This window comes from Enoplosus armatus, chromosome 17, assembly GCF_043641665.1.
Source record: "Enoplosus armatus isolate fEnoArm2 chromosome 17, fEnoArm2.hap1, whole genome shotgun sequence".
Classification (NCBI taxonomy): domain Eukaryota; kingdom Metazoa; phylum Chordata; class Actinopteri; order Centrarchiformes; family Enoplosidae; genus Enoplosus; species Enoplosus armatus.
This window is the reverse complement of record NC_092196.1, coordinates 19,606,128-19,622,885: the sequence shown is the minus strand read 5'-3', so window position 1 is coordinate 19,622,885 and position 16,758 is coordinate 19,606,128. Positions and strand designations below refer to the sequence as shown.

Here is a 16,758-nt window from a genome sequence, read left to right as displayed (position 1 = left end):
GTAATGAGGAATCGCTTTCAGACAGATTGACAATATCGTTAAACTGTTTGCTGGAGGCGGCTGATGACTTCCAGCAATAGTTTAATTTAACGTCCCTGACATATTAATATTTAGGAGGAGCTCCAGTACGTTCAGAGAAACAATACATTCATTCTAACCCGAACTCGCCTCCAGCCAGTATTGATTTATTAATATCTTTTCTGCCTGCACACCTGTCGTGTTCCTCCTTTTAGAAATCAGATTAGGAAAGCAAACACAGCAGTTGTTCAGCAGCCAGACATCACACTCATTCCTGGAGGACGGAGGCCTTTCTGCTCCGACCGCCGGCGCATGGAGCTCTCAAAATGGAACAGATTGATTTCTGGATTGATGAATTATTTTTAAAAACTCTTCAGTGTCTCTCCTCAGACTTTCTGCTGTTTGCTTTCGACCGTTTCACTTGAAACACAAAGACCTTTGTGTTCCTGATTGTGACTTTGTTTTCAGACAAGATGGAAACATTAAACCAGAAATAAGAAGCTTTCTGAAACACATGGAAATTCAGATTAGTTACTTTTGGACTTGTTGTCCTGAATGTGATTGAGGCTGCTCATTAAAACATAGGGACAAATCTCAAAAAGCTGTTTCCTAATTCCATAATAAAAACTAAAGTGACAAAATTAAAAGAAATTTCTGGGGAATTCTCAATCGCTTTCTCGCCAAGAATTAAATGAGAAACTGTTATCCTTTATCAACTTTAAAGCTCACTAGTTAACACGTTATTTCTCGTTTGGATTAAAAACACAAGCGACTGAACCTTTTTACACATCAGATTAATTAACTGGTGAGCTGAAGAAGTAACTTTTACTCTGGTCACAATCGGGATAATGGTAAACGCTAAAACATTGGATAATGATAACAAAAGTAGAGAAGAGTCATAAATCTGAATGATAAATGTTCGGTATCTGAAGTTTGTTAACGTTAGCTAAGATTAGCCAACATAAGCTACTGGCTAAGCAGCAAAATGTGTGTTCAGTAGTCTTATTGCTTATGAATTACGTTTTTTCATTTGTAGGAAGAATTTCTTAATTTTACCTTAAAAATCTGCAGTCTTCCATTAATCCTTTGAAAAACATTTAGCTTTCTCGTCGTGAAGTTTAGATTCACAACATCGCAGTTTGATTTACTGCGCCGCATGTTTTATATCACTTGCTGGGGTATAAAATGGCGAAGTACGTAATTTCTTGTACAAAGATAGTAATGAAAATTATACAGCAGTAGACACAACATTACCAGAAACCTTAAAGTGATCAGCCGACGCTCGCTTCTGTTGTGTCCAGATGCAACTCATTTTCAACAGAGACTTACATGTAACGCCGATAAAGACACACTCATATTTTACTTCTCATATAAAACACAGCTTCTGCTTCGCTTTTACTTCTGCAACAACAGTGAAAGCATCTGAACTGCGTCTGGATTGACAGAACGATTGATCTGCGAGGCCTCCGGGCGGCTCCCCCGACACCTCCCACAATCAGCCCGCTTGTGGGCCGATCAATGGTGCTGTCAGTCCAAACGTAGCGTCGCGCTTGCTTTCATGGTTGTTGCAGTTTGGGTTCACAAGTGACACAGATCGGTGAAGATGCCGGATTTAATCTCTGGCCTTTGAGTAACGTGAATCTTGCCTTAGATGATTAGATGTTCTCCATCTTTTTGAGATTAATACTGTGTGTGGTTTGCAGTAGCTTTACTCTCGGGCCGGTCCTTGTCTCTCCCGTTGACCCCCTAATCCTGTGCAGATGCACCCGTCGTCAGATCTATTTTCCCCCGGGGTGAGGCATCGGCCTCTCTCCCACACAACCAGCTGATGGGGATTTTCCCTCTGCTTCTTCTCTTTCTTGTGCAGTGACCCTTGAATTCACATCTCGTGGCCTCCTCGCAGTCAAACGTCCACGCACACATATTTGCTGTCGTGACAGAGGGGTCGGCGTACTGTAAGTCCCCGTGGTGGTCTGCCTGCCCGGGCCGAGCTTGTCTACCCAGAGCCAATTATAATCGCAGCTGTTGCCAGACCTTCAAGTGACATTAAGAGGCTATTAAATCAGCACCAATTAGACTGTCTGTGGTGCACTGCCAGACAAAATGCCCATATCATACAGCTCTTTTCCCTCTAGAACACATGATCATTTCATCATTTCATCGTTTCCTCTGCACTGAGGAGGAATTGTGAAAAATGTTGAGGTTCAAACCAGCAGACTGAAACGTCCAGAAAAGGAAGGCAAGGTAGCTTTTTTGTGTGTAAAGTAAATAATACTTGATTTCTTTTGGTTTGTTTCAGTGAATAAAAATGTGTGGATGGATGGTGGAGGATGTGGTTTGATTGAGAATGAGGTATTGTAGAAGTGAAGACAGGACAAGTTTTTCCAGGTCATGAGTAGACATGATAGAGTACATTCTTGCAGTATTTCTAAGTGAGATGGAGTGATCTTTAGGTCTTAAGTACCACAAACAATGGATCCTACATTTCCCATAATGCCTGTCTTTTGATAATGAAGCACACACACTCTTTAAAACGTGACGCTGTCCGTCTATAGCAGAGATAAAAGTGTGTCGTCCTCAAGCCCATGGCTTGTTCCTTCAAGAAGTGTTGAATAGTTTACTGGATCTACCTCTTCCACCTTTTGAAGGGCCCTCTTCTTGTGGTCTTCATGCATTGCTGCTTTCCATTTTCCATTGTCCATTTGTGTTAACCTGAGTTTTAATAAATGACTCTTGTTTTAAATGTAAACTTTGCGTCACTTCTTGTCACATTCCTTGATCCAGTTTGTGATCATTTACTGACACTATTTGATTCCTAAGCTTCCAGTAAACTCACTCTGCAGAGACACACAGTGAACTTAAAACACATACATGAGCTATATTGAGTTTGGTGACTGAGACACATTAATAGAAACTCACTCAAAGGATTCTGAGTGGATCTGTGGAGTTATCATTGTTATCCTTGATAATTGGGACATGGCTATACTTTGGAGCGTCTTGTTCTGGAGCAAGTCAGCATTTTATTTTTGTGTGAAATTTGGCCAAAAGTTGTTGAGACATTTTACTCAGAACCACGAATGTGAACCTCACAGTGGCGCAAGAGGAAAAGTAATTAGGATACATGTCTAACCATATGATTAATATGTTCTATAGAGACCGCGATTGTCTACAAAATTTAATGGAAATCCATCCAAAAGAGATATTTCAGTCCGGACCAAAGTGGTGGACCGAACAACAAATATGCCGGATTTAGTGAAATGGATCATTTCCATCTGAAGGCAAACAAAAGAAAACAAAAACGAGAAAAGGCACGAGCCAAAACGCAGACGAGCCGGGACAACCACATATAGAAATACAAGCCAACACAAAAGAACCAACATGACACATCAGAAATATCAGATTTCAAGATGACTTTACAGACAATGGTGAACATAATGTTAAATATGCTTCAGATACATCTTCAATGACAATTAGCATAAGAAACATTTTTAATAAATGTGGGTCAATAGAGACAGGCCTCTGTCTGGAATGTGCTAAATGTCGCCCGTCAAGCCGGCCGCTCCCAACACAAAACCCAAACAGTCGTGTGCGATCAGCTCTGCTCTCCAGACAGCCAATGCCAGAATTTCAGCGACGCCCTAACAGACCTAATCTTCCCTGATCCCAGAAAATGAGGCCCGCCGTGTCAGGGCCGTAAGCCCTCTAAGCTGTCGTCCTTAGCATTCATTGCTTTTTAATGGACAGTCTCAAGGATTACAATTGAAACCGTTTAAAAGTGACACAATACAGCTATACATAGACAGTTGGAAATACAAAATGGACATACTTGACTTTTCCAAGGTGGCGTAGAAGCCAGATCTCCAAATATAGGAGAAGAAGGCACCATGAAACGGGCCCGACCGTCGCTTATAAAAGCTGTTAAAGTCGTGTTAGGGTGAGTGATGTCTGTGGTGTTCTTCTGAAACCAGAGCGGGGAGTCTTATTCAAAGGCTCTGAAACAATTGGTCCTCTTGTGATCTTTCTTTTTGGTCCGCAGCACTCTGGTGAGTATGATCCAGCTTTTCAATTCTGACCAACGTCTGTTTAGTTTTTTATTATCTTTGAGCACATTTGTTTGTCCCGCTCATGCAGCTCGATAAAATGAGTGACGCCGAGATGGAAATGTTTGGGGTTGCGGCCCCGTACCTCCGCAAATCAGAGCGGGAGAGAATCGCAGCGCAAAACACGCTGTTTGATGCCAAAACAGCCGTCTTTGTGCCTGACCCCAAGCAGGAGTATGTGAAGGGAAAAATCAGAAGCCAAGACGGCTCCAAGGTCGCTGTGGAGACTGAGGATGGGAAGGTGGGTGTCTTCTGTAGTGAAGCAGAGAATCAGATCTTATCTGAGCAGCAGATATTTTATTTTATCTGTTGGATTCACTCCTCAGGTTGTCACGGTGCACCTGGATGACGTCCGCCCCATGAACCCTCCTAAGTTCGACAAGCTGGAGGACATGGCCCTGCTGACGCACCTCCACGAGCCGGCCGTGCTCTTCAACCTCAAGGAGCGCTACGCCGCCTGGATGATCTATGTAACTACAAATGATGAGCACAAAATGAAAATAGATTATATTCCTTAGTCTAAACCAATCATGATGGTTTTCCTCTGCTCGTGTGCTCGCAGACCTACTCTGGGCTCTTCTGTGTGACTGTGAACCCCTATAAGTGGCTCCCAGTCTACAACCCAGAGGTGGTGGCCGGGTACCGTGGGAAGAAACGCCAGGAGGCCCCCCCGCACATCTTCTCCATCTCTGACAACGCTTACCAGTTCATGCTCACAGGTCCAGTCTCATTATAGCAAATACACTTAAAGTACCAAACGCAGTCATTCTGCAGGATGTTGCAGCTGGTGAAGGTGGAGCTAATTTGAGTTACTTTATATACAGCTAGCTTGTGAATTTACCCAGAAGTCTCATCTTAACATATGATGATACATCATGTTTTATTTGTTGATGATATCATGTATTATCAATCTGAATCTGATGTGAAATGTACCAGTGTTCACTTTCTCTCCCTGTATCAGATCGAGAGAACCAGTCTATCCTGATCACGTAAGTGCGACCTCATGTGCTGTTTACCAAAAGGTAGTCGACAGACATCATTTCCCATCTCTCATGTCATGCCGTCTGTTTGTCAGTGGAGAATCTGGTGCCGGAAAGACCGTCAACACGAAGAGAGTCATCCAGTATTTTGCAACAATTGCATCATTCGGAGACTCGAGCAAGAAAGAGCAACCTGCCGGCAAAATGCAGGTCCAGTCCGCTTATTAACATTGATGGATTAGATATGAAGCCATGTGCTGCAGCAGCTAAACGCAGATGTTGAGTTTCTATTCTTGATTTTGAGCTTACAGGGGACTCTGGAGGATCAAATCATCCAGGCCAACCCTCTGCTGGAAGCCTTCGGGAACGCCAAGACCGTGAGGAACGACAACTCATCTCGATTTGTAAGTTTAGTACAGAAGTTGAGAACAGCCATTAATGCACTTTTTAATCCTCTTAACAATAAGATAATTAACTTGTGATCATGAGATAAAAACGTTTTTAATGATGGCAGTTCTCAGCTGTAACATATTGTGACTAATAAGTCAAAGTTAAATAATAATCTAATAACTTTTCCAGGGAAAATTCATCCGCATCCACTTTGGAACAAAGGGGAAGTTGGCATCAGCTGATATTGAAACGTGTAAGTTTATTTATATCAGTGTTGTTTATAATCTACTGCTATTCTAAGTTTTGCAGTATATATTTTATCTCTGTTTGTTTGTGATTAGACCTTCTGGAAAAATCCAGAGTGACATTTCAGCTGCCGGCAGAGAGGAGCTACCACATCTTCTATCAGATCATGTCAAACAAGAAGCCTGATTTAATAGGTAAACATACTTTTAGCTATGAATCTGTCTTCTCGATGCTGCTGACCCTGCATGGAGGAATCAATACTGTTTGTGTTTCATTCCAGAGATGCTGCTGATAACCACCAACCCATACGACTACCCGTTCATCAGCCAGGGTGAAATCACTGTGCTGAGCATCAATGATACTGAGGAGCTGATGGCCACAGATGTGAGTGCAAAATCACGTCTAAAATAGTTTGACTGGCATCTTTACTTTGGACAGAACAACAACATCGCATTATCGCTAAATTACAGTATTAATCCCAGTGCTTTAACGTCTGTGTCTGTTCCTCAGAGTGCCATCGACATCCTGGGCTTTAACACGGAGGAGAAGGTGGGCATCTACAAGCTGACGGGAGCTGTGATGCACAACGGGAACATGAAGTTCAAGCAGAAGCAGCGGGAGGAGCAGGCGGAGCCCGATGGCACTGAGGGTGAGACGTCTGAGCTGGGACCAAACTAGGCTTCAGTGCGGCAGCTTCACTCTTACTGTTATCATAATCTTCCTTCTGTATGCGCTTCACACGTCCATGTGTGATTTATATCCCATAGTGGCCGACAAAGTTGCCTACCTCATGGGTCTAAACTCTGCTGATTTGCTGAAAGCGCTGTGTTATCCCCGAGTGAAGGTTGGGAATGAGTATGTCACCAAAGGTCAGACTCCGCAGCAGGTACAGTTTCTCTGCATCTGAGAACGAGTGTTAACCACGTTCAGTTTGAATTCAATTCAAAGATTATGTTTGATTATAGGTGAACAACGCCATGGGTGCCCTGTCCAAGGCTGTGTACGAGAAGCTGTTCCTGTGGATGGTCACCAGGATCAACCAGCAGCTCGACACCAAACTTCCACGACAGCATTTCATTGGCGTCCTGGATATTGCAGGGTTTGAGATCTTTGAGGTAAACGGGATTCACACCTAGATGAAATAAAACAAACCTTTCTAGAAGTCTCCACGTTTATTGAATCGTTGTTGATTCATTCAGATGAACAGCTTGGAGCAGCTGTGCATCAACTTTACGAATGAGAAGCTGCAACAGTTTTTCAACCACCACATGTTTGTGTTGGAGCAAGAGGAGTACAAGAAGGAAGGAATTGCGTGGGAGTTCATTGACTTCGGCATGGACTTGGCAGCTTGCATTGAGCTCATTGAAAAGGTACATAGCCTTTTTATAAACACAAATATTTATATCAACTGTACATGCACACGTTCCAACACTGTCCAGCTTCTCTTTCCCACAGCCGATGGGTATTTTATCTATTCTGGAAGAGGAGTGCATGTTTCCAAAGGCGACAGACGGCTCCTTCAAGAACAAGCTGTACGACCAACACCTGGGGAAGAACAGCATCTTTCAGAAGCCCAAGCCCTGCAAAGGAAAGGCAGAAGCCCATTTCTCACTGATGCATTATGCCGGCACTGTAGACTACAACATCAGCGGCTGGCTGGAGAAGAACAAAGACCCGCTGAATGACACTGTGGTGCAGCTTTATCGAAAAGCTTCCCTGAAGCTGCTCTGCCAGCTCTTCGCCACATACGCCACCGCTGACGGTCAGTTCACAGACGACAGATTACAGTGAGATTATGTCGGCTGCATAGTTTACTACATCGGTCATGTTGCTTCTCTTATGTTTCTGTAGCTGCTGCTGATGGAAGTAAGAAAAGTTTCAAGAAAAAAGGCTCTTCTTTCCAGACAGTTTCTGCACTTTTCAGGGTACTGGCACTGATGCACTGATCAAGCACCTCCCTACTAATAAACAGTTCTGAAGAGACCAGAAAATGTTGTAAAATTTACTGTTAATTTAGATATTTTTCCATTTTTAATTTACTCATATGTTTATATGTTTTGTAAAAATGTTTAGTTGTGTAAAAAACTGTTTCTTTTCATATTGATAAAAGTCTTTTAAAATCCCGCCATCTGTAACTTTATCTTATAAACTGTAAATAGAAACTGCACTTCAGTTTAAAGAAAGAAATAGAGGACATGACCTCTGTATCCATAGTACCTTCACTCCCGAACAACTGTATATTTCACTCCTAACCTCAGCTACTGTCATGCATCAGCCCACTACCAAACATATAAACATATAAACACACATATATGCCTGTAAGTTAAGACCAAGACTAATTGTTAATATTAAGAGACCATAATGTGTTTATCTCCTGCAGGAAAACCTGAATAAACTGATGGCCAACCTCAGATCCACACATCCACACTTTGTAAGATGCATCATCCCCAATGAAACCAAGACGCCAGGTACGAAGAAATCTTTCTGAAGTTTAAGAGAGAGGAAGAGAAGATCTCCGCTCTCACGTCTGTTTTTAATTAAACAAAGGAGATATAGTGTGTTAATTTGTGAGCTTTAGAGATTCAGGTACAGAGCCAGGCTAGCTGTTTCCCCCTGTCTTTATGCTAAGCTAATCTAACCAGCTGCTGCTTCAGCTAAATATTCACCGTTCAGGCTTGAGAGTAATGTCTATCTTCTCATCTAACTCTTGTAAAGAAAGTGAATACTTGTGTTTCCCCAAAATGTTGAACTATTCCTTTAACACAAGATGTGTTGTCCACGTAGGGTCCATGGACCACCATCTGGTCCTTCACCAGCTGCGCTGTAACGGCGTGCTGGAAGGTATCAGGATTTGCAGAAAGGGATTCCCCAGCAGGATCCTCTATGGAGATTTCAGGCAGAGGTGATACGCCACACCTGCTTCTGTTGTCTGGGAGGATTACACACACACACACACACACACACACACACACACACACGAGAAAACACTGAAAGTCACCTACTGTAAGTCTGAACCTCCTCTGACTCTGCGGCAGATACCGGATCCTGAACGCCAGTGCGATCCCTGAGGGGCAGTTTATTGACAGCAAGAAGGCGTCAGAGAAACTGCTCTCCTCCATTGATGTGGACCATGCCCAGTATAGATTTGGATACACAAAGGTATTTATTTTCTATATGTGAACTCATTATTAGGGCTACAGTTTCTTAAATGTTAGACAGTCCAGCTAAAACAGTCAAATCATACACCATGACATTACAAATTGAATTCTTCCATAAACTGACACGTAGATTCATCACATTTCATTCATTTAAAGGTCCGATGGATCCAGAAATTGTCCTCCGTATATCAGCTGCTACAGTATCTATTTCACTCCAAGAGAATCAGGAACTAGTGTTTAATCTATCCCAAATGATACTAAACTAACTTCCATCGACATGTTTAATCTTCCCAACACGCAGGTGTTCTTCAAAGCCGGCCTCCTGGGTCTCCTGGAGGAGATGAGGGATGAACGGCTGGCTGTGCTGATGACTCGTATCCAGGCCGTGGCCAGAGGTTACGTCACCAGACTGAGGCTGAAGGAGATGTCGAAGAAAAGGTCTCTGACAAATCAATTTCTTTCATATACTTTAGCCACTTTAGTTTAATGACTACACAAGACAGTTCTGGGAAATTGGGGGAATAACATGAGAAATATCAGGAGAATTTAGGAATTATTACAATAGGTATTTTACAACTGGGTCACGTCACAGTAATATAGCAGAATTTTTATCTCATATTCATTTAATTTGATGGTTAACAGAAGTGGAAAATATTCAGCACTTGGTCTGTCGGTCCACCACTTTACAGTCATGTTCTCCAGAGGATGAACGCTGCTGACATCATTAACCGATTAACAGGTTGTTATACAAAGTCTTTTTCACCCTACAGAGAGTCCATTTTCATCATCCAGTACAACATCCGTTCATTCATGAACGTGAAGAACTGGCCTTGGATGAGGCTCTTCTTCAAGATAAAGCCTCTGTTACGAAGTGCGGAGGCCGAGAAGGAGATGCAGACCATGAAAGAGGAGTTCTCGCGACTCAAAGAGGAGCTTGCAAAGTCGGAGGCCAGGAGGAAAGAGCTGGAGGAGAAAATGGTCATGCTCGTCCAGGAGAAAAACGACCTTTACCTTCAAATCCAAGCAGTATGTAAACACTGAACCCCCGAGTAGAACAAAGTGGTGTGTTTGTATTGATTTCATTCTGCCGATGAAGAGATTAGGAGAGAAAACACTTTCTTTTTTTCAAAATTCACTACTGCGTAATCAATAGTAATGTAAGATAAGAGGGAGTGTCATTGATCCCTGCAGGGGAATTAGACATGGCAGGAGCAAAATTCAACACAGTAAAAATATAATAGGGATAGGAGCAGAGAAGGCGGAGGTATTAAACCAAACGCAAATGTTGATGTTAACACTAGAACATATTCAGAGACAAATATAATAGGTATTAATAATTATGCCCAAAGTAAAAAATATTCGCAATACACACCAAACAATCATAAAAAGATGTAAAAAATAAATAACTTTCTAAAATATATCCAGATACATGCAATGTATAGCAGTTGGCAAGTTTTCAACACGCTGCAAACTAAATTCCCTGCAGCACCATGGAGTTCAAAAGTAGGAGAAATATACGAAGACGAAGAAGAAAAAACGTATTCTCATACTTATTGAAAGTATTCACAATAAACAAAACGTCAAATGAGTAAATGTCTATTAAAATAGTCCACAGCCATGCTAACGGTTCTGTGAGGCTGTAGGGATAGTGGTTGCTAACATCAGCATGCTAACATGCTCACAAAGACGATTCTAACATGCTAATAAACGTTTACCATTTTACCAAGACGTCCCATAGTTGTTGAGGTATTTCCCTAAAAAACGTTAACCTCATGGAGAAAACTATCAGCAGTACACAATAAGCCAAAATGTGCAGATGTCTATTAAAAATAACTGCTGTCCCTGCTCTTCAGGAGAGGGAGAACCTGTGCGATGCCGAGGAGAGGTGTGAAGGCTTGATAAAGAGCAAGATCCACCTGGAGGCCAAAGTCAAAGAGTTCTCCGAGAGGATGGAGGAAGAGGAGGAGATCAACGCCGAAATCACCGCTAAGAAGAGGAAGCTGGAGGACGAATGTTCGGAGCTCAAAAGAGACATCGACGACCTGGAACTGACCATCGCCAAAGTGGAGAAGGAGAAATATGCCACAGAAAATAAGGTGCCTCTGAGGATTTTCATCACATCATGCCTTTTAAACAGGTTTTGGTTTGAGTATATGAACACACTAACTTAAGAAATGCTTCTCTCTTTAGGTTAAGAATTTGGTAGAGGAGCTTAGTACTCTTGAGGAAAATCTGATGAAGTCCTCGAGGGAGATCAAAGCTTTGCAGGAGGTTCACCAGCAGACGTTAGATGACCTCCAGGCTGAGGAGGATAAAGGAAACTCTCTGATGAAGACCAAAATCAAGTTGGAGCAACAGGTTGATGACGTAAGTGCGGAACCACAAAATCGTTCTCTTTTAATCGGATCGTCAAGGTAATTTAATCAGAAGTATCTATCTTGATATGCATCATTGTCCTGGTCTGGTTCCTGGCTTGATCTCGGATGAACGTCTCTTGCAGCTGGAGGGCTCACTGGAGCAGGAAAAGAAGGTGCGTGCAGACTTGGAGAGATCCAGAAGAAAACTGGAGGGGGATCTGAAGCTGTCCCAGGAAACCATCATGGACCTGGAGAATGAGAGACAGCAAATGGAAGAGAGGCTGAAAAAGTGAGTTGTTGTTAGATTATTCGGCGACTTATCTCCTGAAACACAGAGACGGTACAGTTAGGGCTTCGTATGTGAGGGCTGTACTCATAATACTGAAATATATCAACAATAATGATCATCAGAAATACTTTATTGATCCCCGGGGGGAAATTATACAGATTATCATATATTATATGATGATGATGATGATGATAAGATACATTTACATAAACCCACTTAAAGGAGTAGTTTGATATTTTAGAAATACACTTCTTCGGTTTCTGGAGACGATTGATATCACTCTAATGTATATAAAGATATGAATCCACAGCCAGCAGCCAGTTAGCTTAGCTTAGCTTAGCTTAGGTAAAGCCTGGAAGCGGGGGGAAACAGCTAGCCTGCACAATCCAACAGCAACAAAATGTGCCTACCAGAACCTCCTATTTCTTGGCCAGGAACTTCCTGGAGTCTCTGATGGTTGCCTGGCAACCTCACGGACATGACAAGAAGATAGTCCGGCACATAGTTGTTGTTTTTACTCTTCAGTTTTCGTGAGGATTAAACAAACCATTAACATGTTAGTGAGCTGTAGAGGTGTTGGTAGGCGGATTTTGTTACCTTTGGACTGGCTAACTGTTTCCCCCTGTTTCCAGTCTTTGTGCTAAGCTAACTGGCTGCTGACACGATCTACATATTGAACGAACAGACATGAGAGTGATATCAATCGTCTCATCTAACTCTCAGCAAGAAAGTGAATAAGCGTAAAGTGTAATCCTATCACTAAAAACGAGCATTTTAAGTCATTTATTGCAGAGACACATTACTCACCAGAGTGAATGTTTTCTGTGCTGATAAGAAAAGAAATCCTCTCTCTTTTCAAAACTCTTTTCAGAAAGGACTTTGAAATCAACCACCTGCAGTGCAAAATTGAAGACGAGCAAGCGCTCAGCACTCAACTACAGAAGATGATTAAAGAGCTTCAGGTATGATTTAGAACCACAGTCGACATAATTCAAAGCATTTTCTTTAATATCCTAAGGACCCACATTTTTACAAGTTAATACAATTTCACTGTAGGCTCGCATTGAAGAGCTAGAGGAGGAAATCGAGGCTGAACGCTCGGCTCGAGCCAAAGTGGAGAAGCAGAGGTCCGATCTGTCCAGGGAGCTGGAGGAGATCAGCGAGAGGCTGGAGGAGGCCGGAGGAGCCACCGTCGCTCAGGCTGAGCTGAACAAGAAGCGCGAGGCCGAGTTTCAGAGGCTGCGTAGGGACCTGGAAGAGTCCACCCTGCAGCACGAATCCATCGCTGCAACTTTACGCAAGAAGCAGGCCGACAGTGTTGCCGAACTCAGTGATCAGATAGACAACATCCAAAGAGTCAAGCAGAAGCTGGAGAAAGAGAAGGGTGAGCTGAAGATGGAGATCGACGACATGGCGAGCAACATGGAGAGTGTTCTGAGAAGCAAAGTAAGAGACGGTCTGCAGAGAAGCATGCGCGTTGAATGATGTTTTGAACGACCTTCCTCGCGATAACCGATGCTCAATGTTTCAGGCTAATCTGGAGAAACTGTGCAGGAGCTCTGAAGACCAAATGAATGAATACAAGACCAAAGCAGATGAAGCCCAGAGGTCTGTGAGTGATTATAGTGCGCTCAGTGCTCGTCTACAAACAGAAAATGGTACGTTTCTAGATGTCAGATTAGGCTATCAAAAAGATACAAAAAAGTGATAAAGGTGGACAGATAAGTTCGTTTGTGTCCTTTTGGCCCTAAATAGGTGAGCTTACACGTCTTCTGGACGAGAAAGAGACCACCTTGTCCCAGTTGAACAGAGTGAAATCTGTGGGGAGTCAACAAATCGAAGAGTTGAAGAGACTTCTGGATGAGGAAATAAAGGTCTGAAAGACATAATTAAGATATACAGTCTATTACAGGCACAGCGACGATCAAACCTGCACCAGGGAACTTTGCAGAGTAGCAGATTGAAATCGCAGCCAGTTACAGTTAATAGAAATCCTGTGAGGTCATGTTAGTGGGTAAAAATGAATCTGCATAATTTTTTCATTCCTTGATTTCAGCTTCTCCAAAGTGAGGATTTGATAGACCAAATGATTAATCAATTAATAAAAGAAAAGGCCTAACATATATGCGTCTAACTGGTGGCAGGATCGCATGCTCATATGCTTGCAAACTAAATGGGGACCCACACTAGTGGTTAATAGCTCCACTGGCTACCTTTTAACTGCATTTTTACATCCTGATAGAGCAGTTTTAATTCAGGCAACAAACCACTGTTGTATATGTTCTTGGTTTTTCAGACAAAGAGCGCCCTGGCTCACGGTTTGCAGTCATCTCGTCACGACTGCGAGCTGCTTAGAGAGCAGTACGAGGAGGAACAGGAGACCAAAGCTGAGCTGCAACGCTGCCTGTCCAAGGCCAACAGCGACGTGGCTCAGTGGAGAACCAAGTATGAGACAGACGCCATCCAACGCACTGAAGAGCTCGAGGAGGCAAAGTAAGTACGAGTTTTCAGGTCAGTGCTGTTGGGTTTCTGACACTTTAATCTGACACACAATTTATCTTTGGTTCAAAGGAAGAAGCTGGCCCAGCGGCTGCAGGACTCTGAGGAAATGACCGAGACAGCAAACGTCAAATGTGCATCTCTGGAGAAAACCAAGCAGAGGCTGCAGGCCGAGGTCGAGGACCTCATGGTTGAGCTGGAAAGGTCAAATGCAGCCAATGCCACCTTGGACAAAAAACAGAGGAACTTTGACAAGGTATGTCGTTCTTTCTTCAGAAGCATGTCCTCAAGTCCTCATTAATGACACATGCTGTTTCCTCCCCTGTTAGGTTCTGGCTGAATGGAAACAGAAATATGAGGAGAGTCAATCAGATCTGGAGGTTTCGCAGAGAGAGTCTAGAGTGCTAAGTACAGAACTCTTCAAGCTGAAGAATTCATACGAAGAGGCTCTGGATCATCTGGAGAACATGAAAAGAGAGAATAAAAATCTTCAGCGTAAGTGTTCTGCTAGAAACAAATCATCCATTTGGTTGTGAAAAGGAGTTTGTTTTTTACATGTTCTTTACATTTTCAGAGGAGATCACAGATATCTCAGAGCAAGTCGGACAATCTGCTAAAACTATCCATGAGCTGGAGAAAGCTGCAAAGCAAACCGAACAGGAGAAGAGAGACACCCAGGCAGCTCTTGAGGAAGTTGAGGTTCGTATTACATCCTTGAATGACATCATACTGCAATTTTTGTGAAAATAGCTACAACCTCAAGTGATCTGTACTTCTGTAGTCTTCCCTGGAACACGAGGAGACCAAAATCCTGCACCTTCAACTGGAGCTGAACCAGATCAAGTCCGAAGTGGACAGAAAGTTGGTGGAGAAAGATGAAGAAATCGACCAACTAAAGAGGAACCATCAGAGAACCGTGGACACTCTGCAGAACACGCTGGACGCAGAGATGCGCAGCAGAAACGACGCTATCCGCACAAAAAAAAAGATGGAGGGAGATCTGAACGAGATGGAGATCCAGCTGGGTCACGCCAACCGCCAGGCATCCGAGGCCACCAAACAGCTGAGGAACCTGCAGACTCAGTTGAAGGTTTGTTAACGCACTGGTCATACAAATGTTTACACAAGTATTAGACCAATATACTGGGCTCACAGCCTTTGCCTTCTGTCCCAGGACACCCAGGTCCATCTGGACGAAGCGCTCCACAGTCAGGAGGACTTAAAAGAACAACTAGCTATTGCAGAACGCCGCAACAATCTGATGGTGGCTGAGAATGAGGAGATGACGGTGGCGCTGGAGCAATCTGAGAGAAGTCGCAAGCTGGCCGAGCAGGAACTGATCGACGTCAGTGAGAGGATTCAGCTGCTGCACTCTCAGGTCAGGAGACGACATGGACACACAAAACTGAACTGGACTGGACAGTATGAGCCGGACAGGGCAGGACACAATAGTAAAGGACAGGACAGGACAGGAAAAGGTGTCAAAGGTGAAATAATGGCTAATTTAGACCATTAATTTTCCAAAGTTCTGCAATTAAGTAGTTAAAAGAAGAATAAATAGGTAAATAACTGTAACGGACCAAGTGGTTCACTTGCTCACGATGTTCTGGGTTTATAAAGACAATAATGTCCATCAAAAAATGTCTTGACTGGCTTTAATATGGATTTTATGCGTGCAGAACACCAGCCTCTTAAACACTAAAAAGAAGATGGAGTGTGATTTAGCTCAGCTGCAGTCGGAGATGGAGGACACTGTCCAGGAGGCGACGAATGCGGATGAGAAAGCCAAAAAAGCCATCATGGATGTGAGTCTCGCCTTTATCCAATTTACTGCAGAGAGTCATTTCAACGGGGGAACCGCTGCACTTTTGAGTTTGGTCGTGCAGAGTCAATTTCACAGTGAGTTCACATTTGCATACAGGCTGCCATGATGGCTGAGGAGCTGAAGAAAGAGCAGGACACCAGCGCTCACCTGGAGAGGATGAAGAAGAACCTGGAGGTCACAGTGAAAGACCTGCAGCAGCGCCTGGATGAAGCCGAACAGATGGCTCTGAAAGGAGGAAAGAAAGAGCTGCAGAAACTGGAAACCAGGGTATGAATCAAACAAAACACTTGTGTGGAGGAAAAGAGAACGAAAAGTGATTTAAAGTAACTGTCTTTTTAAGGTCCGTGAGCTGGAAAATGAATTGGATGCAGAGCAGAAACGCAGCGGCGAGGCCATGAAAGGTGTGCGGAAATATGAGAGGAAAATTAAAGAGCTCACTTATCAGGTAAAAGGTATATCCCATTATATAACTGTGAATTTCACTAGTTGAGATTTGACTGCTTGAGTCTGAATAGGAAATATGCAAAAATGAGATGTGAGAGTAATCCCTCAAATGTTTCAGGGTGAGGAGGAGAAGAAGAATGCGGCAAGACTCCAGGATTTGGTCAACAAACTGCAACTGAAAGTGAAATCATTCAAGCGTCAGTGTGAGGAGGCGGTGAGTAAAAATACATGCATACTGTGTGAAATGTTAGCTTGATGTGTACCTTAAAAAACGTCTCCTTTACTATATTGTTTTCTGTGACACTCAGGAGGAACAAACCAGCATCCATTTGGCTAAATCTCGGAAGGTGCAGCATGAACTGGAGGAGGCCGAAGAACGCGCCGATATCGCAGAATCCCAGTTGAATAAATTACGAGCAAAGAGCCGTGATGTTGCTGGTAAAGGAGAATAG

The 16,758-nt window shown here is 43.1% G+C and overlaps 1 protein-coding gene across 2 annotated transcripts; it reads left to right on the top strand.

Moving 5' to 3' along the window:
* The first annotated feature begins 4,155 nt into the window (after positions 1-4,155).
* On the top strand, positions 4,156-16,758 carry LOC139300293 (myosin-1B-like). 2 transcript variants are annotated; one of them, XM_070923333.1, is made up of 38 exons: positions 4,156-4,359; positions 4,445-4,588; positions 4,681-4,837; positions 5,080-5,107; positions 5,194-5,308; positions 5,410-5,502; positions 5,678-5,741; positions 5,830-5,928; positions 6,015-6,118; positions 6,245-6,383; positions 6,502-6,620; positions 6,700-6,849; positions 6,934-7,104; positions 7,190-7,496; positions 7,586-7,659; positions 8,115-8,202; positions 8,519-8,636; positions 8,770-8,893; positions 9,194-9,330; positions 9,663-9,918; positions 10,746-10,988; positions 11,083-11,259; positions 11,393-11,538; positions 12,410-12,500; positions 12,595-12,984; positions 13,070-13,196; positions 13,294-13,412; positions 13,835-14,031; positions 14,110-14,293; positions 14,367-14,532; positions 14,612-14,736; positions 14,819-15,127; positions 15,212-15,415; positions 15,717-15,842; positions 15,959-16,129; positions 16,203-16,307; positions 16,425-16,520; positions 16,615-16,758. In XM_070923333.1, exons 1-38 carry the CDS (start codon positions 4,159-4,161, stop codon positions 16,756-16,758), a joined length of 5,808 nt encoding a protein of 1,935 aa, XP_070779434.1. In that variant the 5' UTR covers positions 4,156-4,158. The 2 variants fall into 2 exon arrangements, with proteins under 2 accessions (XP_070779434.1, XP_070779435.1); XM_070923334.1 differs by having other exon boundaries at positions 4,168-4,365.